Genomic DNA, 25,400 nt, shown 5'->3' on the forward strand with positions numbered 1-25,400 from the left:
GTCTCGAATCTTCTAGAATGTTCTAGAATATTCCAGAATACAACGAGGGTATATAAAACGGTACCCTTACCCGAGCAGCCATTCGTTTTGCTCGCTTGAGTCGATCCTGTGCTATCGTTTTACGAAGTTTCTTCTATCAAGTTTATTAACAAGGTATTGAATTTTTTTATATTAAATATAACGAGAAAATTTATAATCATTGTATCTTCTTTTTTTACTTGTTACAACAATCTTTTTCATAATTACTATGAAATTCAAATATTGACTTGCCAAACGCTTCTTAACGTGAACGGTTCATTTTAGTTTTTTATTTTACTCGAAATCGAAGGAAAAATGTTTGCTCTTTTCTTTTAATCCATTTTTAAATCAAGAGATAATATATCTCGTTCAATATAAAAAGAAAATATTTTATTAATTAAATTAAATTATTTAATTTTTCGCGTCAGTCACATGTTTCAATGTGTAAGAATATATAATTTTATTATTTTATTTCATATTATTAATTTTCTTTGTTACTTAAAATCTGTATTAATAATTATTTTATTAATTTTAGATGGCAGAACAAATGGAAACCGACGGAGAATTAGAAACTTTTGCTTTCCAAGCAGAGATTGCACAGCTTATGTCTCTGATCATTAACACATTTTATTCGAATAAGGAAATTTTCTTAAGAGAACTTATTTCGAATTCTAGTGATGCTCTCGATAAAATTCGTTACGAATCTCTAACAGACCCATCTAAACTGGACAGTGGTAAAGAATTATATATCAAAATCATTCCAAATGAAAATGATGGAACTCTGACTATTATTGATACTGGAATTGGTATGACCAAAGCTGATTTAGTTAATAACCTTGGTACGATTGCTAAATCCGGTACCAAGGCATTCATGGAAGCTCTTCAAGCTGGAGCTGATATTTCTATGATCGGTCAATTTGGTGTTGGTTTTTATTCTGCTTACTTAGTAGCGGATAAGGTAACTGTTGTTTCTAAGAGCAATGATGACGAACAGTACTTATGGGAATCCAGTGCTGGAGGCTCATTTACTGTTAGACGTGATACTGGAGAACCTTTAGGACGTGGTACAAAGATCATCCTTCATATAAAGGAAGATCAATCTGAGTACCTCAAAGAACTTAAAATCAAGGAAATTGTAAAGAAGCACTCTCAATTCATTGGCTATCCCATTAAATTAGTTGTACAGAAGGAACGTGAAAAAGAATTGAGTGAAGATGAGGATGAAGTTGAGGAAGAAAAGAAAGAAGATGAAGAAGGAAAACCAAAGATTGAAGATGTAGGTGAAGATAAGGAAGAGGAAGATAAAGAAAAGAAAAAGAAAAAGAAGACTATAAAAGAAAAATATTCCGAAGATGAGGAATTGAACAAAACTAAACCAATATGGACACGTAACGCAGATGACATTGCACAGGAGGAATACGGAGAATTTTATAAGTCATTAACTAATGATTGGGAAGATCATCTAGCTGTCAAACATTTCTCCGTGGAAGGACAATTAGAATTCAGGGCATTGCTCTTTGTTCCTCGCCGTATGCCATTTGACTTATTTGAAAATAAGAAAAGAAAGAACAACATCAAGTTATATGTACGCAGAGTATTTATAATGGATAATTGCGAAGAATTAATCCCAGAGTACCTGAATTTCATTAAGGGTGTAGTTGATAGTGAAGATTTGCCATTAAATATCTCTCGTGAGATGTTACAGCAAAACAAAATTCTTAAGGTTATTAGAAAGAATCTTGTTAAGAAATGTCTAGAACTTTTTGAAGAATTAACGGAAGATAAGGATTCTTATAAGAAGTTCTATGAACAATTTAGCAAGAACATTAAATTAGGTATTCATGAAGATAGTACCAATCGCAGCAAATTAGCAGATTTATTGAGGTATCATACTTCTGCATCTGGAGATGAAGCTTGCTCTCTAAAGGATTATGTTGGTAGGATGAAAGAGAACCAAAAACATATCTACTTTATTACTGGAGAAAGCAAAGACCAAGTTGCAAATAGTTCTTTTGTAGAACGTGTCAAAAAACGTGGTTTTGAAGTAGTATATATGACAGAGCCTATTGATGAATATGTTGTCCAACAATTGAAGGAATTTGATGGAAAACAGCTGGTATCTGTAACTAAAGAAGGTTTAGAACTTCCAGAAGACGAAGAAGAGAAGAAAAAAAGAGAGGAGGATAAAGCTAAATTCGAAAACTTATGCAAAGTTATGAAGACCATTCTTGATAATAAAGTAGAAAAAGTTGTGGTATCGAACAGATTGGTTGATTCTCCATGCTGTATTGTTACGTCTCAGTATGGTTGGACCGCTAATATGGAAAGGATAATGAAGGCGCAAGCGCTTCGCGATACTTCAACCATGGGATATATGGCTGCGAAGAAACATCTGGAAATTAATCCAGATCATTCAATTATTGAAACTTTACGTCAAAAGGCTGAAGCTGACAAAAATGATAAAGCTGTAAAAGATCTGGTTATACTTTTATTTGAAACTGCATTACTTTCATCTGGTTTTACATTAGATGAGCCACAGGTGCATGCTTCTAGAATTTATAGAATGATTAAGCTAGGTCTTGGCATTGATGAAGATGATTCAATGCAAGAAGAACAGAAAATAGTGGATGAAGTAGTCCCTCAAGTAGAAAGTAATGAAGCAGAGGATGCATCCCGAATGGAAGAAGTTGATTAAATATAAAACACGATATATACAGATATGACATATGTCATTGTTATAGAAAGACTGTTCGAATCAAAGAGAAATCTTATTATCCCTCTTTGATCCATTTACCACGTTTTATGTGGTCACTTACACCAGACATCTTTTTTTGTAACATACTTTTGTCACTTAATTTATCATTCCTCTCTTATGTATGTTAAGTTAAAAATAATAAAATTACCAACGAAATAAACCCTCGTGTATTTTCTATCTATTCATTGTTTTTTTAAATTAAAAAGTATAGTTAAATAAATTCATTCATTTTAAATTATTAGTTATTTAAATACATTGTTATGCTAACTACTTATTGTTTTTAATTACATTTTAACACTACTTATTGTTTTTAATAATATTTTTAATTGAGTTTCTTTTACAGTTAATTGATAATAATGTAAAGATTAAAAATTTTACTTTGTTTTAATTTCTTTTGGCGTAAAAGACATTAAACTTTACATTAAAGTAACATGAAAAATGTAAAATAAGACAATTTTAAAGAATTTAGATAATAATTAAAATTCTACAACAATTATTTATAAATACGAATATTTATTTAAGAATAGAGGTGAAATGAATGGGAAAATAAATTGGATATGAAAATCATTTTAGGCTATAACATAAATAACAACAAAGAAGTGAAAATTCGAACTTTGTTAGGTTATGAAGCCATTTTTTTATTATATTTTGTCAAATCAATATCGTAATCAAGGTCATGCTTATTCAATTTAATAATCAATTATTTTGATTAATTTACATTTATTTAAACTATTTATAATAATTCTTTCGATTATCTAACAATTATTTAAGATAAACACTATAAAGTATTCAATTAGTTATTAATGATTAAATAAAAATAACTTATGATAATTAAGTTAGTATAATTGTTAAACAATAGCTCAGTTGTTTAAATACTTCATAGTTATTAATGCACGTTGGATATAAAGTAATTTTTATTCAATTTCTTTTTTACATTGAAATTTTAATTTTACATTGTTGGCCAGTGTTGTAACACAAAACACATAGGTAATTTTAACAGTTGCTAGTCAATTTTTTATTCAATTTGAAAAAATGGATATCGTTGGCTATAATTAATAAATGCAATTTTATGTATATTACTATATATATAAATTGGATTTTTGAAAGCATTAACCTTCGAATGGTGAGACTCTGGTAATCGATATTATTTCTAGTATAATATATATCACGTATACAAGGAGTAACAAAGCATTGTTACATGTAATCCTGATCATGAATTAGTTTTTAAGCAAAGGCCCATGATAATTAACTATCTTTTTCTTTGTTTGCCTTCTTACAAGATATATATTAAATTATAAATAATATCAAACTAATATCTGCTTCAAATAGCTAGAGCATTAGAAAGTATTAGAAAAGTCATTAGTTCTTAGTTGTTTTCCTTCTTACTTACTCATTTTTTTCATTGTTTCCTCTCTTTATTGATGTTTTTTGTGTTTAAGAAAGATATCTATAGCTACATAGATCTATTTATGATACAGTTGTAGTTTGGCAATATATATATATATATATATATATATAAATTAGATGGTTTTATGAAATGTTTATAATTTATATTATGAAAGTTAATTATAAGAATTAATACAAAAATTGTTTAATTCTAGATTTTAATAATAAAAAACATTTAGTTATAAATAGTTATTAATAAGTACTTATTTATAAATAATTATTGTTATTTAATTGTAAATAGTTATAATCTATTATAAATATTAATATGAGTTATTAATATGAATTTTAATTCATCGATTATTGGGTTATTAATTATATAGAACATTGACTTAGATTTTCATATGAGAGTACAGAAAGCCATTCGATTGCATGAAGGTAGGCCATAAAATTGATCATCTTTTTTATATTTAATTCCAACTTATAATAAATTTATTGAAAAGACATTAAATAAGATTAATTTTTTTTTATATACATGCATTCGATCAAATAGTATGTATAAAATTTCTCTTATATTACTTTTAGTATAGTACGTTTGTAAAAAATTACAATTATATATTTAATATATACTACAATTAAATAACTTATATGTAGTTTGTGTTATGATGATATATTTTGTTTGTCTTCTTACTTACATTATATGCTTTCTACATATTACAAGTGATATGGTGGAACTAGTGACATGTTAAGCAGGGAAGATTTTCAATTGATGAATATAAACGTATGAAATTTATTTTGATTAAAAATAAAATTATTAGGATGAAGATAGAAAATTTTGCATAAATTAATAAATCGTAAAATGACGAATTGGGACATGTAATATATTTTTAATTGGAGTAAAAAATAATTGATTTATTTATTCTTTTATTAGAAGAGAAGTGAGAAATCTTTGTGACCAGTTAATTCGTCCTCCCTGATTAACAGAAAGTATATATAGTGTATTATATTTATATTTAGGATATTTATTTATATATATAAGTACTATATATTGCATAATTTGTTTTTGTTTTTAAATGTTTCGTTTTAATCATGGCGCGTTAAAAATGCGCAAGTATATGAGCGCCATCTATTTATCATTCTGGAAAGAATGTCTATCATTCTCTGTACGGATAAAGTTAGTTCTTCTATCATACGTATACGTTTTATATAAAAATTATGATGGCAAGCAAAGGATGGAAGGTTAGTATTTAGATATATTCTTCTTTAACTGAAATAATGAATGACAGAACATAATAAACGTGCAAGATGGTCAATTAAGTAGAAATTTTTGGCCGTAAAATTCTTCCCTTTTAGGTCGTACGACCCCATGTGCCACTGATAAAGTTTCGTAAAGGAGGTTTAAATAGAGGTAACACGAAGAGAATTGTTATGTATACTCTTAAATAATGAAGTGAAATTGTCGTTATTGGTTAGTAAACGTAGGTGCGAGTGCGGCTCCATCTGCGGCTTCAGGGACTGCATCAGCTACTGGACGTGCAACTGGACCCCAGGTAATCGTTTTGCCAACTATAGATGATATTCATCTACCATCAAGATTTCATCGGCGACCTATCGACGAGAAAGAAATTGAGTATATTAATGTAAGTCTCGTGATTTACCTGCAAATAACAAAATAAATTTCATACATAAATGTTACATAAACCTGTTCAAGTTATGTAAGATTATTTTTAATGATTATTTTTTCCTTTTCTATCAAAACAAATTCTACAATGAAAACTAAAAATACTTTATACGTGAAACGAGGAATTTCTATTTTCGTAGTTTAATGATCATTCTTTTTTCTTTTTTTCTTCTTTTTTCAGCGTGGCGGACCGGAATAATCGTGTTTAAAAATTGATTAGGAAAGCGTTTAAATTTTAGATCACCGTTCGTTGTTCATTTTCGTAAATTGACTTTTGTTTGGTATACGGTATTGTCTAAATAAATGAACGTAATAGAAAATTAATGAATCATAAAAAAGGATGTAGAATTTCTCTTAGCCATCTATCGGACAAGGTCTCCTCACAATACACATTTATGTGACATTGCCAGGACCTGCTATTTCTAGAATATCTTTCGCTTCATTGCTGTACCGACTAATGCTCGTTACTCAGTCGAAGCGAAAGTACTAACCACAAAAGCGTATTTTGGCGTCTAAATATATGTAATTTATTCAATGTAATAATCAATAAAATCAATCAAAAAATAAATTCGCATTGAGAACATATTTTCCCAATGAGCAAGAATAAATGAAACGATTGAAAATAAATTTGGAATGTTGAATTTGTCGTTACTCGTTAAATATAAATTGGATCAAAAAATTGTTTTTTTTTTTCCCAAATCCAACGAAAAATCATATAACATATAAAAGCTTCGATGTGGTCGATACCTGACGGTACGATCGGTAAAAAAAAATATTTTTTATTTGAAAATGTGATTACGTCAGAATGTTCGTTTTGAAGCAGGTGCCTAAGTTTATCGATGCTTCCCTATACCATGACAGAAATAGCAGACGACAGTGCGCTCGGCTGCGCAGCGAACGACGACGACGACGACGTCCATCCATCCGCAAACAAGTACTGGATGTGATTAACGGAGGTTCATAATCGTGTCATAGTTTATCGAAATCGCGAAATTAATATACACGAACGACGTAATCGATACGAAAAATGTCTGAGATAACAGATTTTGGTCCAAGAAAAACGATTTTTATATTGGCTATTGTGGCTGGATGCTTTGCGGTATTGTGGCCAAAAATCTTTTATCCCATGCTCACAGCTTCTGTCAATTCACATCATTCGTCTTCTGATGGTAAGTTTATAAATAAAAATTCAAATGATATGTTAATGAAAATTAATTTATCATCGCGAAACGATATTTCTATGTTATTGCACGTGTAAGATCTTTTTATGATTAGATAAATATTATTATATCATACTTCGTATCGTGTTAGACATTATGAAACGAATGATTTTAAATATGTAGTTAAGAAAATTCTTCCCATGTTGTATACCGAATGAATATTTATTAGCATGCTGTGAAGTATTATTCGAAAGCGATGTTACTGCTTTGGACATTATGCAAGAAATGTGTCAAAATATATTGAGACATCATCAAGTTGATCCACGAGTGAAAGATGCTTTTAAAACTAGCAAAATGGCACCACAAATTGCTAATTTATGTAAGGATGAAGTTTTGGCAAGATGTGGGATAGATTTGTCAATCTTTCTGGCGGAAAAGGAACGTCTTGGAAAAACTTCTAAACAAGTTTTGGAAGAAATTAGATCATTCAATAGTTCTATATGCCTTAAAATGAATTTTGGTATTCCGTTATCACAGTTGGGAATACCACATCTTATAAGATATCACATCTTAATGCCCCATAGTAATTATAAATATTTTTCAATGATTTTACTAACATTATTTCTTAAGAAATAACTAATTCATTAATTGGATTGAGTTATAAAAATAAATGATTAACAAAATTTTTTAATAATTTTTATAATTTTGAGAAATAACAAAAAATATCGTAATTGTATTAAACACTATTCAGGATGAAATAGAATGTATATGCATGTCTATAATGTTACTCATGTTATATATATGGATCATCGGATATATATGGAAGACAGACTTAAATCATTTATCCTTCTTTGGCATTTTGCCAGAAAAACAAGCATGATGGTTAGGGTACAAGGCTTGGATTGCTATAATAGTTTCAAATACATTTATATGATGACCTCTTCCTGGATTCTAATATGTTACAAAGTAATATATTATTATTTTTGTTTTATATTACTAATAATTATAATGATATAATATAGGATTATTTGATTTTATTATTTGATTATATGCTTGTGAGTGTGTAAACATCTAATTACATTTGTAAAAATTCGAATTAATGTATGGTTAATATATTAATGATAATGAAAAAAATAAAAATATTTATTTTAATTTAGTTACTCTAAGGCAAGAAAGACGTACTCCACCTCATGCAGGAGGTCTTCATCCAGCATTAAGGGAACGTGGAAGAACTATACCTATTTCGCACATTGTACCAAAAATAGTAGACAGACCTGATCATGTAATGCCAAAAATGAGACCACCTATGGGAGGTGCTGGTCATGTAGTACCAGCACCAAAAGGAAATGGAACTATGGGAGTTATTATGCCCCTCTATACATTAGGCATTGTGTTGTTCTTTTTGTATACTATTGTTAAGGTAATATTTATTTTTCTTTTCATTAAAAATAATGATAAAGTAATGTACTCTTATTTAAAGTATCTTTTGATTTTAAAACATTTTAGGTATTGAGGAAGAACTCTGATAGTGAGATTATCTCAGAATATCCAGGAGCAGCTGCTGAGAAAGAATTTCGAAAAATGGTATTTAATCCAGATTTACTTGCTAGCGCAATGACAGGAGGTACAATGCATTATCAAAAAGAACAATCCCCATATAAACCTGCACCAACTATAGAGGAATTGAATAATCGTAAGTTTTTTATTTTTTTATGAAGATGCTAATCATTTTGCATTATTATTATTGTACCATTTTCCTCCGAAAGCTAATTTCTTTGAAAGGATAATTAGAGTTAAGGTATATGTTTCCTTGGGTATCTAAAAAGAATTTTAAATGGTGTTGCATGATGCAAGGTTTGCACAATTAGAACACACACGTATTTTATACAATAGGTATAAAATAGGTTGCAAAATATAATTTGAAACACTTGAAATTATTGTAAGTACGTGTATTTACTCTCTGAACCGATTTGATAATGTTCTACATGCTGGAACACAAGAAGCGGCAGGAGACATAGAGATAGATCAGCTGAGACGTCGTTTGGACGAGACGGAAGCAGCCATGGAAAGAATTGTTGTTCAGATGGGCAACATATCACGTTCAGTGATGCATAGCCCAAGCTCACAGCCAGAAATCAAGGTTTAATAGATTAATTTTGAAGCAAACTACATTTTCAGTTTCCTAGTCCTTAGAAATGTGCACGTTGCTGTGTTCTGATTGCGTTTCAAGCTTTACCCATCCCAATGTGCGTTATAAACTATGTAAATTTAATATAAAACTTTATATTCAGTATATAGCTTTTGATAAATATAAATGAGTGTGGATAACAGTTGTCAAAATTATCAAATAGTCAATTGGACATTTAAGTTCTATTAAAATATATATTTATATTTAAAAAAATTGAGTGTAATTTCTATTATAAATATCGTAATGTAAGACGAATAGGGTAAATAAATTTATAGTGTATCTTTTTACCTTTTGAGTAGTAGATGGGGCTCCAAAGTCCAATGGCCTGGCAGGGGTCAATCACTGTTCTAAGGTATATCACTTACTGCCATGATGATTCCTAACATGAGTAACCAAGAGTTTGTGAAAAAATTGTTGTTCCTTTGCATATTTTACCTGTAATAAGAATATGATCTTATTAAAAATTGTTTAGGCTTCAATATATCTTTAATCCTTGTTTAATGTTTGATATACAAAGTAGATTACATTGTATTTTCTCCTTAAATTGCACTCGAATAAAATTAGTGATATCATAGTTCTTAATTGATTTTTCATAGTAAAAATGTAATTACAATAATAGTATATAATCTATCGAATAAAATGTCGAAAAATAACTACTACTAAACATGTGTTGTGCATGATAATTGCTTATATTTTTATCAAAGGTAATATAAAATATTAAGTTGTTATTATGTACGTTTTTAAGAACTGATGATATATTAATTATTTATTTTTTTATCTTATATTCTAGCACAATATCTAAGCGTTAGTGATTTGAATTAAGCGAATAAAGCTGAAAAACCTATAGATGATATGGCTTTTCTAATAGTAGGAAATAACATTACAGATGTAATAGTAGAATGCTGTATTATATAGGCTTTCTCTTTATAGATATTCACAAATGTGTTTTTATCAAATGTATTATATAATAAAATGATTATATTTGTAATATTAAACTTGCAATTTATAGGAAGACTCCACTGTCCAGGAAACTTATAGTACTGAAGATCAAGAAGTAGAAAGCATAGAACAATCACCAACAGTTAAAATAATGGGTATGGAAATGACTGCCAGCTGTGAAGGTGGACAAAAATGTAGTAGACCTACCACCCCCATAATACCCCCACCCCATAGGTATTATATTTTATTTTAATAAGATAATTTATGAGTATTCAGCACAATTGAGATTCTTTTTTTTTATAATTACAGTCACACTGAGAGGGAGAAGACACCACCAGTACCAATCTATTTAGAAGGCGCTTTACCTCCACAATGTGAATTACTTGTAACGGATTCAGAAACTCAAGAACAAAAAGCAGAGGAAAGTGCTGAAGCGCCCGTAATTCTCTCAGGCAAAATGACACTCTCTCTCATCAGTCTCGACCAGATTGCAGCTGTAAGAAAATATTAGAATTCAGCAGAATCAAATGAAACTGCGGAGCCTTGTTTTATTTGGTGATTCTTTTACTTATTTTATTGTTTGCTTAACTTTTTTAAGTTATTTTAACATAACCATGCTTAGATAACGCATAAATTGAGTGTTATATGTAGCAAATTATTAAATACAAATTTGCTTCGTTTGTTGTAAATTAAAAATTTTCTGGTGGATGCTTTCTAATCTAATTGTTTCTATCATATATACACAATTTTTGTGATTTTTTTTCAGATAATGTATGGGCTCTAAGTTTTTAACAGTTTATTTATTTGTAATTTATTTTAATTGTATTTTTAGTTAGCAGCGTTTGCTTTTTTCACTAACCATGTTGGCTATTTTCAAATTTTGTATTACATTATCAAATATTACGTCATTACTAATAACATTTATTCTATTAGGAATCTGAAGATGAAAATGAAGTGATGGAAGAAGCAGAAAGTACTTCCATTATAAGATCAATGAACGAAAATGAACGTGAAGTAAAAGAGCAAGCAATAACGATGAGTAATGAGGAACAATTGAATGATTTAGAGAAAGAATTACAATTTAAAAAACATTTAAAGTTATACAGTTCTGATGAAGATGAATCCGAGGAAGAAGAAGAGGAAGAGGAAGATGAAGGAGAAGTAGAAGCAGAGAAAGAAAAGAAAGAAGAAAAAGAAGAAGGAGAGAACGAAAAGGAAGAAAAAAATGAAGAAAAAGAAGTGAAGATTGATAAAGCAAAGAACAAAGAGATGGGCAAAGAAGATGAAGATGAAGATGAAGATGAAGATGAGGAGGAGGAGGAGGAGGTGGAATCGGAAGAGGAAGAGGAGGAAGAGGAGGAGGACGAGGAGGAGGAAGAGGAGGAGGAGGAGGACGAGGAGGAGGACGAGGAGGAGGACGAGGAGGAGGACGAGGAAGAGGAGGAGGAAGAGGTGGAGGAGGACGAGGAAGAGGAAGAGGAAGAGAGGGAGGAAGAGGGGGAGTTGGAAGAGAGGGAGGAAGAGGTGGAGGAGGAAGAGAGGGAGGGGGAGGAAGAGGAGGATGAATATGAGTATGGTTATGAATATGAAGATGAAATTGAGTTTGAAGAAGAGGCAACGGGAGGAACGTCGTATTGCCTACGAGAATTACTATCCGATTCTTGATCCATTTAATAAGGACATCTTGTGTTCTTAAGTTTAAATAAAGAAAAAACAATGCTTTTAAGATAAATGATTTTTTTTTTAGAATTAATCTCTGTTATCTAAAAAAAATACCTATATCTTACTTAATCGATTTACTGTTATGGTTGTAAAAAATAGATTTGAAATAAATTAAGTTTTTTATGATAAAAGAATGAATGTATCATTCTTGCAAGTGATCTTACAAGATGTAACGTTTAAATGGAAAAATATAATAATAAAGAGTTCTTATTTGTTTTCAATGAATATTTTGAAGATAATTATTCACTGTTAATATCGTTGAACCGCAGTATATGATTGGCTACTTGATTGCGGTAACCACGTGATTATGAATCCTTTCTTTTATAAAGAAATATTTCAAATGTTTTATATACAACAGAGAAGTTAATTACATGATCGTTTTAAACATTGATAGGATTAAAATATTAATTTTTTTAATCCTGCGTATCGTTGTTTTATTATAATTATATAAAACGCATACCAACCGTTTAGATAAATCAAACGTTTGTCTATAATCGGTTATATAGTTTTTAATTACATTTTTAAATAAATATAATATTATTTGAAAATTATATTAAAAGTAATCTCGATTGATAATATTGACATGTCATTCAATATTACATTGCTTTTAGTTTTTTTTCCCTATTTTTCAATACTTATTTGGCTCCCCTGATTGTAACCTTTTTGGATATCAATGGATACTCTCTTCGTACATATTTGACATGAATATTAGTCTAAGAAAATTTTAGTTGAAATATAACATATAGGCAATACTAAGTCATTTTTGAATAATATATATTATACAAAGAAATTTTAATATAATAAAAATATTAAACTTGAAATAAGACTATTTAATTTAGTATATATGTATGTATGTATAACCTAGATAACAACTTATACGTTTTATTATAATTGATGAATAAGTTTATTTAGATATGTGACATTTCTTTTTTTTTTATTTCATTAGAGTGATACATGAAAATACCACATTTTTTACGCAGTGTCCTAATAGGCATCCCTGTTGGGATTACCTTCTTGGACACAGTAGGATATGTGGCAAAAGTGGAAGGAATATCTATGCAACCAGCCTTAAATCCAGATTTAAATAATCCAGATTATGTTTTCCTAAATCGTTGGGCTGTACGTGGTCATGATATTCAACGAGGTGAAATAGTATCTGTGATATCTCCTAAAGCACCAAGTCAAACATTAATTAAACGAGTTGTAGGAGTTGCAGGTGATATTTTACATACACGTGGATATAAAGTTGATTATCTTCAGGTTTGTATTAAACTTATTATTGTTGTAAAAAAATTCATATTTAATATTTTTGTTTATTATAATAAACTTTAAAAATTAAATGCTTTTATAGGTTCCAGATGGACATTGTTGGTTGGAAGGTGATCACACAGGTCGCTCAATGGATTCAAACACTTTTGGACCAGTTTCCCTTGGTTTAATTACAGCAAAGGCTACTTGCATAGTTTGGCCACCTAATCGTTGGCAATATTTAGAAGTTTTTATACCAAATCAATGTACAATATTGAATTCTAGAAGAAGTTAATAAAAGTGTAATATAAATATGAGGGCTGTCAGTTTTGTTAAAAGATTACAGTGGGAATTACCAGGTACTATATGTAGACATGGACTAACAATAGGAGATGTCGATAATGATGGAGATAATGAATTAGTAGTAGGCACAGCAGAAGGAGAACTTTATATTTTTAAAGTAAGTATAATCTTCTATATCATATACTATCAACATAATTATATCCAATAATGTCTAACTTGTTAATTATTATTCAGGGATCTGAATTATGGCAGAAAATAACTGGCCTTGGACTTGTAACTAGTGTAGCTATAGGTGATATTTTCAATTATGGAAGAAATGCATTGGTTGTTATTTGTGGAGATGGCTGGGCACATATTTTTTATAGTCCAAGATCTGTTAATCCTAGTAATGTACCATCTTTATTGACACAATTACATAAAGAAGATGAACAAGACAATCTTAAGACTCTCACAGGTATGTTCATAATATTATTATATAATTAAAATTAAAAATATTGATTAAATCTGATATTTATTATTTCCCCTAAACATAGATATTAGTACGATTATTAATATGACAAGTTCACCAAGTTCAGAACACGTAGATAATATTAGCGAAATAAACGAATTGTCTGGAAAAATGGAATGTGTACATGTACAAAGAATACCAACAAATACAAAGGTAGTGTTGGTAGCTGATATTGATAAAGATGGTGCAAATGAAATGATACTTGGATTAACAGACCGTGTTGTCAGATCATATAGGTGGTCCAGTAGTACAGATTTTGGGACTGGAAGACTAGTTGGTTTAAATAAATGGGAATGTGCTAATCAAATTGGAACAGTTACACTACAGGTTTAAAAAATATAATGTTTATTACAAAATGATAATATATGTAAAATGTGTATATATGAATTTTAAAATTCAAAATGTTATAATATTACAGCACTCAAAAGATGGAACTCCAACATTGTTAGTTGCCCAACCAGGTGGTACATTCATGCGAATTAAGTGCAACGCAGAAGACAATAGATTAGAAAATGAATCCTGCGAAGGAGATAGCGAAGTAGCCGCGAGTTGTGTCGATTATCAAACTTTAGGAATATCTAGAATGCGTAATCAAAATATATCTACTGAAATTATAGGAGATCTCGAATCAGGAATGATATCTTTAATGGCATCATTGGAATCTAAGGTACCAAAGAATATACAACAGGATACTCCAGCTAAACAATCTTTTATCGATGACAGTCAGTCAAGTTTAAGAAATATAAAGTCTTTGTTAGTTGAAACTAAATCAAATCATTTTCAATCAGAATTCAGAGCGGGCAATGTAGATACTGCAGGTAATTACAATAACTTTTAAATATTTTGAAAATTTATATAATTATTAACACGTTTGATTTCTTTAGGCGTGGATCAAGTGGACGGTAATCTTGTGGGTGGTAACGTTATTCTTGGAGAATTTGACTCTAAGCCGAAGAAAGATCTGCCGTTACCGACATACGAAGATTTTTCTTATAATAATAATAATAATAATAATAATAATAGTAATAATAATAATAATAATAGTAATAATGGTAATAAAAACAATAACAACACCAACAACAATAATAATACAGAAGTACAAAATGAAAACAATAAGGATGACGAGTTAGATGAATCTAAAGAAAATTCTTTAAGAGGAAAGCCATATGCTTTAGCCACTTTGGACGGTACTATAATGTTAGTGAAGGATGAAAATATATTATGGTGAGTAAAATATTTTTTAGTACGACAAAACAAATAGTTCAAAAATTATCTATTAGTAGAATATATATTTTTATTATTATAGGGCAATGCAAGTGGATCATCAGATATTTGCTCTTTGTCGTTTGGACGTGACCAACGATGGTTCCGATGAAATAATTGCGTGCGCCTGGGACGGCCAAACATATATCTTAGATCAACAAAGAAATAGCGTACGTTTTCAATTCGAAGAACCAGTTAGAGCATTTTGTACAGGTTATTACAATGTTGTACAACGTACTCCTACACCTTGCCTCGTCTACAATACTTTTAATAACAAAGTAAGTAGCCAAATCACATTGTCACGTGAATATCTGACACTTCGTGTAATTTCTAATCTCTTATACAGATATTCCTTTACTACGACGTGACGCTTCCAAACATGGTCATTAGTCCATTGAATCCTATTGTAGATTTGGATGAAAAAGAACGGAAAATTTTGGATGAAATATTAAACGAATCGGATGAAACTGAGAAACAACGTCGAATGCAGCAACTAACGGAATGGTTATTATATGGAATGCATTAGAAAGTGAATAATGATAGAAGAACAAAAGAAAAAGAAAATATATAAACTATATATATTCTTATTAAAATTTTTCTTTCCCTTGTTATCTTTATTTATCTTCCTGCAGGTTATCGTGCGACAAGTTATCTTCTAATCGATATTTGCATTACGTTAACAGTACAATTCTTTTTTTTCCATCGCAACCGACAGGGATGTATTCTTTTTCATTCGGCAAAGATTAATTCTTGGCATTGGTATTTATCGGTCCGTTCGTCGTCTCCGTCTCTTATCACGGAGTAATATACAATCCACAAAACTCTTTAATTGTTTTTTGGGCAAACAGTAGTCGCGAGACAGCTTAGGTCATGAAGAAGTATACCGAAACGACGAAAAATGTCCATTTTAAACGTTCACGCCTATTTGCAAATCTTCATGAATTTCATCGTTTTATCTAACTGTTATAAATCAAGGCTGATGTTATGTACAATATCAGTAAGGCATATAGGATCAAATGGGACGTCGCTATTGTCAGTAAGCATGAAGATTTCACAAAGAGTACTTTTCCAAGCTTGAATAAGATTGGCTTCTTTGATGTATATCAATGTGACGATTTCTTAAAATTTGTCATTAACTCGTAGGCGGTCAATCTTGAAAAAACTATTTGAAAAGTTAATAGAAAAAAAAGAAAAAATAAAAAGAAAGTGTTCGGTGAAAGTCACATATAAGTCTAATATATTTGTTCGTTCTTCGGTGATTCAATAGAGTCAACAAAAATCTATACGATGGATAATAATGTAACATCCACTCTAATCGATCACAAATTGGAATACCTCACTTTTGGATGGACCGATTATATGCTGTTCGTTTCTTTATTAGGTGTGAGCATAATCATTGGCGTTTATTTCGGTTTCTTCAAAAAGCAAGACAATACCACCGAGTATTTACTTGGTGGCAAAACTATGTCTTTTTTTCCAATCAGCATGAGTTTAATCGCGAGGTAAGAAAGATCTTGTTTTTTTCTTTTTTTTTTTTTAGAAGAGAATTTTTCTTTTCTTTTTCTTTTTTTTTTTTTTTTTAACAATTAATTTAATTACGGATGTTTCTTTGTAATTTGATTTTTTTTTACTAACACCTAGACGACGGATCAAATTCAAATTGAATTAAATTTATAATAAAATTAATGAAAAAGTAAAAAAAGAAAAGAAAAATAAATGAGAAATATTTTTTTATGTTTTTTCAGTCACATATCCGGTGTATCGTTGCTTGGCGTGCCCTCGGAGGTATATCAATATGGCAGCCAATACGCAGCGTGCATTTTCACGTCCTTCATAACTTGCACAATCATCGCTTACATCTATTTACCAGTTTTCTTTAAATTACAATTGACTAGTATATTTGAATATTTAGAGATTAGATTTGCACGACCGGTACGATTGCTTGCATCCTTTTTGTATTGCTTGTCTCTCATTATCTATATTCCCTTGATCATTTATGTTCCCGCCTTAGCATTTTCTCAAGCAACCGCGATCAATTTACATTTGATTGCTCCTGTAATTTGCATCGTATGCATCTTTTACACGACTATAGTGAGTATATACGAGCTGTTATTGTAATATAATTAATTTAATTAAATTAATTTCGATTTTGAGCACGTGTATTATTTGCTGATTTTTTTTACAGAGAAAGATATTTCAATAATAAAACTTCAATTAATTACGGTCGCTCAATATGTTAGATAAACATGATTACATTAGAATAAGATCGTTGATCGTGAAATTATTAACGACTGATAAAAAAAAATTCGATTGTTTGGTCTATTTAAACTAGCTGATATTTTTTGGAATAATAAAATTTTGTTTACACGTTTATAATATAATTTCGTATATTAAAAATATTTTAACTGTTTGTCATAGAGAAAGAAATTTTATTAGATTATAAATTTTTAGTATAATAAAAATTTTGGTATAATTTTGTATAGGTACTAACAAAATGTAACACATTTATACTTTTACATACAATACTTTTATTAAATCCAACATTTTTTTAGTATAATTTTGTATACTAGAAAAGTGTAACATGTACACATACACACACACACAATAATTTTATTAAATCTTAAATCTTTTTAGTATAATTTTGTATACTAAAAAAATTAATACATAAAAAAAATTTTACGTTAAATATTAAATCTTCTTTTAGAACCTATAAAAAATTAAAATGGTCGAAGAAAGGAAAAAGAAAAAAAAGAAATAGTTACACGTTTTCAAAGAGCATAAAATCATTTTTTTCGGTCAATGTATTGAACGATAAAATTCGTCGTCATTAAAATAAGAACATCTCAAGAATGCTCGGAGATACATGTACTTTGATAAACATAATGCGCAAAAAGATGCACAGTTCCCGTGACGTTTCGTTTACAAACGTCATATATGAAGAATGACGTTATCAAAGATCGCAATGTCTTTGATAATAAACGAGTCCGTGGAAAAATATGATGGATCGTTGGGCAAACGCGAATTTAATTTTTTTTTGTTCTCTCTCTCTCTCTCTCTCTTTCTTTTTTTTATTACTTACACCTACATCGTTACTATTATCATTATTGTATTAGAATTAGCTGTCATGAACTCTTATCAGAAAGAGAACACCTATTATTGAACGTTTACAACGTGGAATTGTGCTTGTTCCGCGTATTAAGTGTACAATGTAACGGAGATAATGTTTACACGACCATAATACGATTGGCGTGTATGTTTACAGAAATACACGTCAAAATTTACAAGGAAGATTCTTTTATCTTCCATTAAAATTTTCTTTCACGAATCCTTTCTTTTTTTCTCTTCTTTTTATTTATTATTAATATAATATTTATCATATTATAAATATTATATAATAAATATTAGTTTTTTTATTAGTTCTGTTCTTAATATTTTTAAATACTGATTACAATGTTAGAAGGTAATTTTTAAAACGTTGAATATAAACAATGATAAGAACGTTAACGTTATTATTGAAATGTTAAATTTCACTAATAATGATTAGAATCCAATTAATTAATGTTAAAGATCAGAATATGAAGATAATTTTATTATTAAAAATATGAATCCTATTGTATGTGCGCCTTTTCATTCATGTTATAACATTTTTTATATATTCTGTAGGGTGGCTTGAAAGCGGTCGTATGGGCGGATACGGTTCAAATGACAGTAACCGTAGGAAGCCTGTTTGCTGTCCTCGTATTAGGGATTAGATCCGTGGGCGGTGTTACTGAAATTTGGAAAATAGCGGACGAAGGTGGTAGGATTGTATTTTGGAAGTAAGAGTCAAATAGTATAATATTATTGATTGTTCGACATTGTTAAATATAATTATTTGTATAAATACATTGATTTCCATTAATTCAATAGCATGGATCCGAGTCTCTTCACTAGAAATAGTTTATGGGGTATGTCGATAGGCATGACCATGACATGGCTTTCTGGTATTGGTATCAGTCAGGTTTCCATGCAAAGATTCTTGGCAGTACCAACGATCACAGAAGCACGAAAGTAGAATCATTTATTTTTGTACAATTTCTTTTTTCTTTTTTTCTTGTATGATACCACGAGATTAATATAGATCATTCTTGCAGATCAATAGCATTTATGGCAGTTGGTATGATAATAATAAAATGGGTTTCGGTATTCACTGGGCTTATTATGTACGCTAAGTATTACAAATGTGATCCAATAACAGCACATGTAAATTTCTCCAGATTATGAAAGCAACAACGATCAAGAATATTATAACCTTCTATGAAACGAAATATTGTTTTGCAGGTAGTCGCAAGGAGCGATCAAATACTACCATATTATGTTTTGGACGTAGCCGCTAACGCTCCAGGTCTTCCTGGTCTTTTTCTTGCTGGTCTAGTTAGTGCTGGACTTGCTACCATGAGTGGTGGATTAAACACTACGGCGGGCACAATATACGAGGATTTCATTGATCCTTGGATGGCCGATACTCCTGAGAAGGAGAAAAAAGCAGCTATGATCATGAAGGTAATTGAAAATGAATGATCATAATAATCGATTACAATAAATTCAAATTTAGATAAAAAGATTATGGGGTATCAATCGTTAGATTTAGATCAATTTATATTATTCTTAGGTCACCGTAGTTATCCTAGGCATTATTTGTGTGGCCATGGTTTTCATAGTCGATCGTCTTGGTGATATATTTCAAGTGTCTATGAGTCTGACCGGGATTACGGCTGGCTCGATGTTGGGTCTCTTCAGTTTGGGCATGTTGGTACCATGGGCAACGACAAAAGGCGCTGTAGTTGGTGGTATAGTCTCTATGGCCTTAATGGTATGGATCATTGGTGGTGCCCAATGGAACATGGCTCTTAAAAGATTCATTTATAAGCCGTTGCCAGCTTCGACTGCCGGATGTTTCCTTGGAAATGAAACTTCAAACAATCGTACCACAATATCGCCAATTAATTTATCTGGACCTGACGTTGAGTACGAGCCTTTCATTATTTACACGATTTCCTTTATGTACTATACCGCAATCGGTTGTTTGATTGTAATGGTGATTGGTACGATCGTAAGCTTCCTTTGTGGAGCACCAGATCTTATCGATGTTAATAAAGATCATTTTCCACCGATCATTCGAAGGTAGAATCATTTATTATAATTTTTAATATATATATATATATATAAATATATATATATATATATATATATATATATATATATATATATATATATTATATCTTACATTATGTATATCCAAATTTATCTTAAATATTCATATATATTTTATTTATAGATTTCTACCACGCAAAAAATATACAGAAGTGTCATTGCATTCGGTACCAACTTCACTGATGAATGAAAAAAGTGAATTAATGTCTTAAAAGGATTTCGTAAGTTTTCTTGTTTCGTAAGTGCGGAGAAATAATATAGGGGGAGGAGGAAGGGATGAGGGTGGGGAGAACTTCGAAGTCTACGATAATGAAAATCTCGAAAGATTAGGATCATCCATCGCAGGATATTCGACGAAGAAACGAAAAGACTTTTCTTGCTTTTTTTCTTTTCTTTCCTTTAGCTGTTCCTTCATTCTCATTCTCTCTTTCTCTCCTATTCTTTTTTCTTTCTCTCTCTCTCTCCCTCTCTCTCTCTCTCTCTATCTCTCTTTTAGAGATCTTTGTATCTTGGTTATAGCTCGACAGACCAGTCGCGAGTTTGCCTGACAACTGTACCTAACTGGTCCCTCCAGGGTTGAAAGCACCCATTAGGTCCTCGATGAGGGTGTCAAATTGACTAGATTATATATCTCTCCCGTGCATCTCAATACAAACAAACCTCCCAAACATCTGTAGGAACGATTTCTATCGGATTAGAACGAATGTAAATGCAGTGCACGCCGAGAGGCAATCGTCGAGTCGCTTTTTAATCTGCACGTTGATGAATGAGTCGATAGAAAAAACATTTTTCATTATGTCTGTATATGCGTTTAACGTATTTAAGTTAGTACGTCATACGCACATACGCACGTATGTGTGCGCGTGCGTTTATTGTGTGTGTGTGTGTGTGTGTTCTCGCGTGCGTTCATAAGAAAAAGAAATAAAGAAAGAAATTTGTAAAGAATTAAAACAGTTCAAATATATATGAAAATGTATTATTCGAACGTCGATGATTGTATTTAAAAAGTCAAAATAATCAAATAAGTAAGTACATCGTTTTATTCCCATAGACCAAAAAGAACATTGAAAGATTGTTTTTTTTTTATATTTTTTTTATTTTTTATTTTTTATTTTTTTTTATTTTTTTTTTTATGATAAGTCGTTGCGTGACGAAGCAATGGTTTTCTTTTGAAAATAAAAAACAAAAAAAAAGAAGAAATCCTGTTAGGATTTATCGGCGAACGTTTCGAGAAATAGAGAGAAAGAGGACACAATGGAGGAGACATTATAGGTCTCCTCTGGCGAAAAATCTATAGTGAACGATATATCAGGATCTCAACAAAGGAGGCGTGTACGTGGTAATACTTTGACCACGGTGCTATCGGTTACGGTTGGATGATCAACTCTCCTAGGTAACGCCACTTTCTAATGTTGGACCGTTATGAAGTGCGAACGTTACTGTTGACTGACGTATCTCGGATCATGAAGAATTTTTTATTATTACTTGTTAACCGACCTGGGAATTGATAAGAAATGATTCATATAGAATTTATTATTATTCAATATCACAAAAGTAGGTATATCGATCAAAATTTATTAACTTCTTCAAGATGTTTATAATCGCGCTTTAACAAATCGATGTTTCATATTTTCTTTTATATATATTTATATATATTTATATATTTATATATTTATATATTTATATATATATATATATATATATATTTATATATTTATATAAATTTATATATATATATATTTTTATATATATATATATAAAAGAAAATATGAAACGTATATATATACAGTTTTTTTTTTAATAAACAAATATTTTTCCCTCGTCCTTTTTGTTAGATCGAATAGAACCTTTCATTCTTTTTTTCTTTTTTTTCTCTTTCGTTTCTTTTTCGTTTTTTTCTTAAATTTAACTTGGCAACTTTACACACGTGAACGCATTTAATCCACGTTTCTCGAACGACTCGAAGAGACCCTTATCGTTACTTTCTTAGAGATATCATCGTCTTTCGAGAATCGTTGTCGTCTTCTTGGGAATGAGAGAAGGATCGGCAAAGGGAACTCGCGAGGACATTCCAAGTCGAAAGTGGAAGCGGCATTTCTGTCTCCGAACGAGAAGACCACATTCCATCCGTAGCATTTTTATTTTATTAGACTGAAAGGTGTCAAATATAGGTGGCAAGGCCCACCTACTTACATACCTACGCTGTTCGACGACGAAGTCGAGAAGAGTAGACCCACTTTGTGCAGCTCCATGCTTTTGGCCTGTCCTCTCTTCGTTTTTGGCCCCTATTTCTTTTTTTCTTTCCCCCCTCTCTCTCTTTCTTTTTTTCATACACACACATACATACATACTGCCACGTATACTCTGTATATCCCGAACTAACTCACTCGCTCGCTCGTTCGACCTCTCGCTCACTCACTTTGGATCTCTTCACGATCATCGCTCCGATTTCATCGTGTTGGTAAGATCTTATAGCTAGGAGGGAACGGCATTGTCACCAGCTGACAGATTTTTGACAGATTCTGTCTGATTTGGTGTCGAGTGACGTTTACCACTGTGATAGAAGAGTAATCTTCTCTCTCTCTCTCTCATTTAGGGGCAAACCTCTCTTCGTGATTGACGTTGTTGCACTCTATGCTATATATTCTTCTATCCTTTGAAAAGAGACCCGATCTATCTTTTTATCTTTTGACTCTGTCATAAATTTTTTCTCGTTCGATATGTTAAGTCTTCACAATTCTATTTTATTTCTTATAATTAATTGATAAAAAAATATCCTACACTTTCGTTAACGTTCGATCAATTATTTTAGGATTATATGAATAATACGTTACAATGGTGAAGATTTTGATCATCAATACGTTATCTTCGAGATTTCTCTTCTGTAAAGAGAAGAGAGAGACCGGACAATACTTATTTTTGGGTGGTCAAACACAATCGTTGCAACATCGGCGAATATTTTTTCAAGAGAAAGTAGAAAAACTTGGTATGAGTAAATCTATAGTCTTTCTCTCTCTTTCTTGCTCTCTATTTCTTATTTCTCTATGGCGAGTGCAACTATAGAACCGTCCGTCCCTCGGTTTTTGTAAGCTTCACCTCCTGTGTACGTGCACCGTACATAAAAGGCAAGGAAAGCGGCGGGGAAAGAAGGGAAGTAAAGTGAAGAGGAGGAAGAGGGGGTAGGGTGTCCTTACGGTGTGGGATACGGCTTATTTCAACGACAATACGGAGACCCAGGCGCGAGCATAAAGGAGTATAAAGCTTCCCGCTAACGTGAAAATTATTCTGTCAAACATTCGAACGTCGGATTACTACGAGCAACGATGACGACAAGAAGGACCTCGTGTCGTTCTGCCAAGAGAAACTTCTTTTCTTTTTTCTTTTCTTTTCTTTTCTTTTCTTTTCCTTTTTTCTTTTTCTTTGTACTTTTCTCTTTGGGAAAAGCAACGAGTTGATTGGTTCCATGCAAACGTCGAAAGGATATACATATATATATATATATATATATATATATATATATATATATATATATATATATATATAAGTGAACGAGGTTAATCGCTGATTTAAAGTGTCAACTTTAGGTATTTTAAAATCTTAAAATTTATTTTTTGATGATATTTAAAAGATTTTTTCGACATACGGTTTTAACAATTGAAATTGTCACGCTTATAGTTCGATAATTATTCAAAAAATTGCAACGATTTGTAATATTTTTCTAAGAACTTTAAATAATGAGAAATTTAGTTTTTCAATTTTCTTTTTTTTTGGTGGAATTTTAATTCTGATGATTACTTTAATGAGAATGAAAAAACTGGGTAGGTAACTTGGCTGGCAATACTACTATAACTCGGCTGACTAGACGCCAAGAATATTGTGACATTTCTTTTCTCAGTGACATTCGATTTTAGAAGACCCAACCACATAGAATGGAACACGATACACCCATATAACACAGTGGTGGTCACCCGTCCTTGTTTGCTCCTCTTTCTTGAATGTCTCTCCATTTAGTAGGTATCCTAGTGCACCCATGGTGCCTTCTCCATGTGTCTCCCTTTCTCTATTTATCGAATACGACAAACAAACAAACAACAACACAGCCGTCCTTTTGGTTTTGTATTCAAGAGCGGCAGTGAACAGAGGGATTCATCTCTGACGCATTGAACTTTGGAAAGGAACTGCAATGCCTACTTGTGAAAACATATCCACGTTGTGTATCCATGTAGGTATATCCATTATGTATAATATTCGTATAAAAACATTGATTGAGATCTCGTCCCAAATGTTATCACGACAATTTCATGCGTGTTCCTTTCGATTTTACACGAAACTCGATACAATCGAATGTTATAAAGGAGAGGGAAAAAAGAAAAAAGAAAGAAAAATAAAAAGATAAGAAAAACGTCTTCTTAGAAAGATGGCGAATTACTTTGCAATGAGGATGAAAATGAATATGAAGATGGGGAATGAAGTAAAAGAAAAAAGAAAAAAAAGAAAAACAAGAACAAATTAAATAAATAAAATTAGCAATTTCCAGATCGTTATATATATTCGCTCTTTCATATGATCTCCTTGTGTCTCTAATTAGCATCTCTCTTAATGACGATCTCAGGGATATCTCATGTACTTCAACACGACATGAGCTTACATTCATCTTCGTATTCACTGACACACTAATATTCACCCTCTCTTTTCCTTTCTCTCTCTCTCTCTCTCTCTTTCGCGCGCGCGCATATTCACAGTACGTCAACGTATTTATTTTCTCGTATTCATGGTACATTACACAGCGAAGCTCATGCACAAGAGCAAGTGAGAAAGCAATAGACGGAGAGAGAGAGAGAGAGAGAGAGAGAGAGAGAGAGAGAGAGAGAGAGAGAGAGAGAGAGAGAGAGAAAGAGAGAGAGAGAAGGGGTGGAAGTGCATTTATATACGTTGATATTCGTTCGTACGTGACTGTATGTGTGTATGTACGTACGTACGTGTGTTTGTGTAAGTAAGAAGAGGGAAGGGATTTATAAAAAAAGTCTTCTTCCCCCTCC

The 25,400-nt window shown here is 31.1% G+C and overlaps 6 protein-coding genes across 12 annotated transcripts; all 6 read left to right on the plus strand.

Moving 5' to 3' along the window:
* The first annotated feature begins 7 nt into the window (after positions 1–7).
* LOC124428069 (heat shock protein 83) lies at positions 8–2,933 on the plus strand. The gene is made up of 2 exons (XM_046971674.1): positions 8–153; positions 554–2,933. The coding sequence occupies exon 2, from the start codon at positions 554–556 to the stop codon at positions 2,711–2,713; it is 2,160 nt and encodes a 719-aa protein (XP_046827630.1). The 5' UTR covers positions 8–153; the 3' UTR covers positions 2,714–2,933.
* Positions 2,934–4,713: 1,780 nt separating this feature from the next.
* LOC124427904 (28S ribosomal protein S36, mitochondrial) lies at positions 4,714–7,006 on the plus strand. 5 transcript variants are annotated; one of them, XM_046971327.1, is made up of 4 exons: positions 4,714–5,395; positions 5,510–5,564; positions 5,639–5,796; positions 6,658–7,006. In XM_046971327.1, exons 1-4 carry the CDS (start codon positions 5,372–5,374, stop codon positions 6,799–6,801), a joined length of 381 nt encoding a protein of 126 aa, XP_046827283.1. In that variant the 5' UTR covers positions 4,714–5,371; the 3' UTR covers positions 6,802–7,006. The 5 variants fall into 5 exon arrangements, with proteins under 5 accessions (XP_046827283.1, XP_046827281.1, XP_046827282.1 ...); XM_046971325.1 differs by having other exon boundaries at positions 4,821–5,395; positions 5,630–5,796; XM_046971326.1 differs by having other exon boundaries at positions 5,166–5,395; positions 5,630–5,796; positions 6,661–7,006.
* LOC124427900 (sodium/potassium/calcium exchanger 1-like) lies at positions 6,865–11,856 on the plus strand. Its single transcript, XM_046971318.1, has 8 exons — positions 6,865–7,006; positions 7,227–7,580; positions 8,155–8,417; positions 8,504–8,690; positions 8,998–9,137; positions 10,195–10,358; positions 10,434–10,620; positions 11,058–11,856. The coding sequence occupies exons 1-8, from the start codon at positions 6,865–6,867 to the stop codon at positions 11,787–11,789; spliced, it is 2,169 nt and encodes a 722-aa protein (XP_046827274.1). The 3' UTR covers positions 11,790–11,856.
* A 361-nt stretch (positions 11,857–12,217) lies between these two features.
* On the plus strand, positions 12,218–13,408 carry LOC124427903 (mitochondrial inner membrane protease subunit 2). 2 transcript variants are annotated; one of them, XM_046971323.1, is made up of 3 exons: positions 12,218–12,696; positions 12,793–13,106; positions 13,198–13,408. In XM_046971323.1, exons 2-3 carry the CDS (start codon positions 12,801–12,803, stop codon positions 13,387–13,389), a joined length of 498 nt encoding a protein of 165 aa, XP_046827279.1. In that variant the 5' UTR covers positions 12,218–12,696; positions 12,793–12,800; the 3' UTR covers positions 13,390–13,408. The 2 variants fall into 2 exon arrangements, with proteins under 2 accessions (XP_046827279.1, XP_046827280.1); XM_046971324.1 differs by having other exon boundaries at positions 12,218–12,692.
* LOC124427901 (KICSTOR complex protein ITFG2-like) lies at positions 13,408–15,761 on the plus strand. The gene is made up of 7 exons (XM_046971319.1): positions 13,408–13,554; positions 13,632–13,851; positions 13,931–14,232; positions 14,324–14,723; positions 14,790–15,129; positions 15,212–15,446; positions 15,515–15,761. Exons 1-7 carry the CDS (start codon positions 13,408–13,410, stop codon positions 15,692–15,694), a joined length of 1,824 nt encoding a protein of 607 aa, XP_046827275.1. The 3' UTR covers positions 15,695–15,761.
* A 271-nt stretch (positions 15,762–16,032) lies between these two features.
* On the plus strand, positions 16,033–21,390 carry LOC124427902 (sodium-coupled monocarboxylate transporter 1-like). 2 transcript variants are annotated; one of them, XM_046971321.1, is made up of 9 exons: positions 16,033–16,670; positions 16,914–17,259; positions 18,832–18,986; positions 19,078–19,218; positions 19,302–19,410; positions 19,489–19,710; positions 19,820–20,331; positions 20,486–20,582; positions 20,881–21,390. In XM_046971321.1, exons 1-8 carry the CDS (start codon positions 16,456–16,458, stop codon positions 20,571–20,573), a joined length of 1,788 nt encoding a protein of 595 aa, XP_046827277.1. In that variant the 5' UTR covers positions 16,033–16,455; the 3' UTR covers positions 20,574–20,582; positions 20,881–21,390. The 2 variants fall into 2 exon arrangements, with proteins under 2 accessions (XP_046827277.1, XP_046827276.1); XM_046971320.1 differs by having other exon boundaries at positions 16,034–16,670; positions 20,486–21,390.
* The last annotated feature ends 4,010 nt before the right edge of the window (positions 21,391–25,400 follow it).

Source organism: Vespa crabro, chromosome 11 (genome assembly GCF_910589235.1).
Source record: "Vespa crabro chromosome 11, iyVesCrab1.2, whole genome shotgun sequence".
Taxonomy (NCBI): domain Eukaryota; kingdom Metazoa; phylum Arthropoda; class Insecta; order Hymenoptera; family Vespidae; genus Vespa; species Vespa crabro.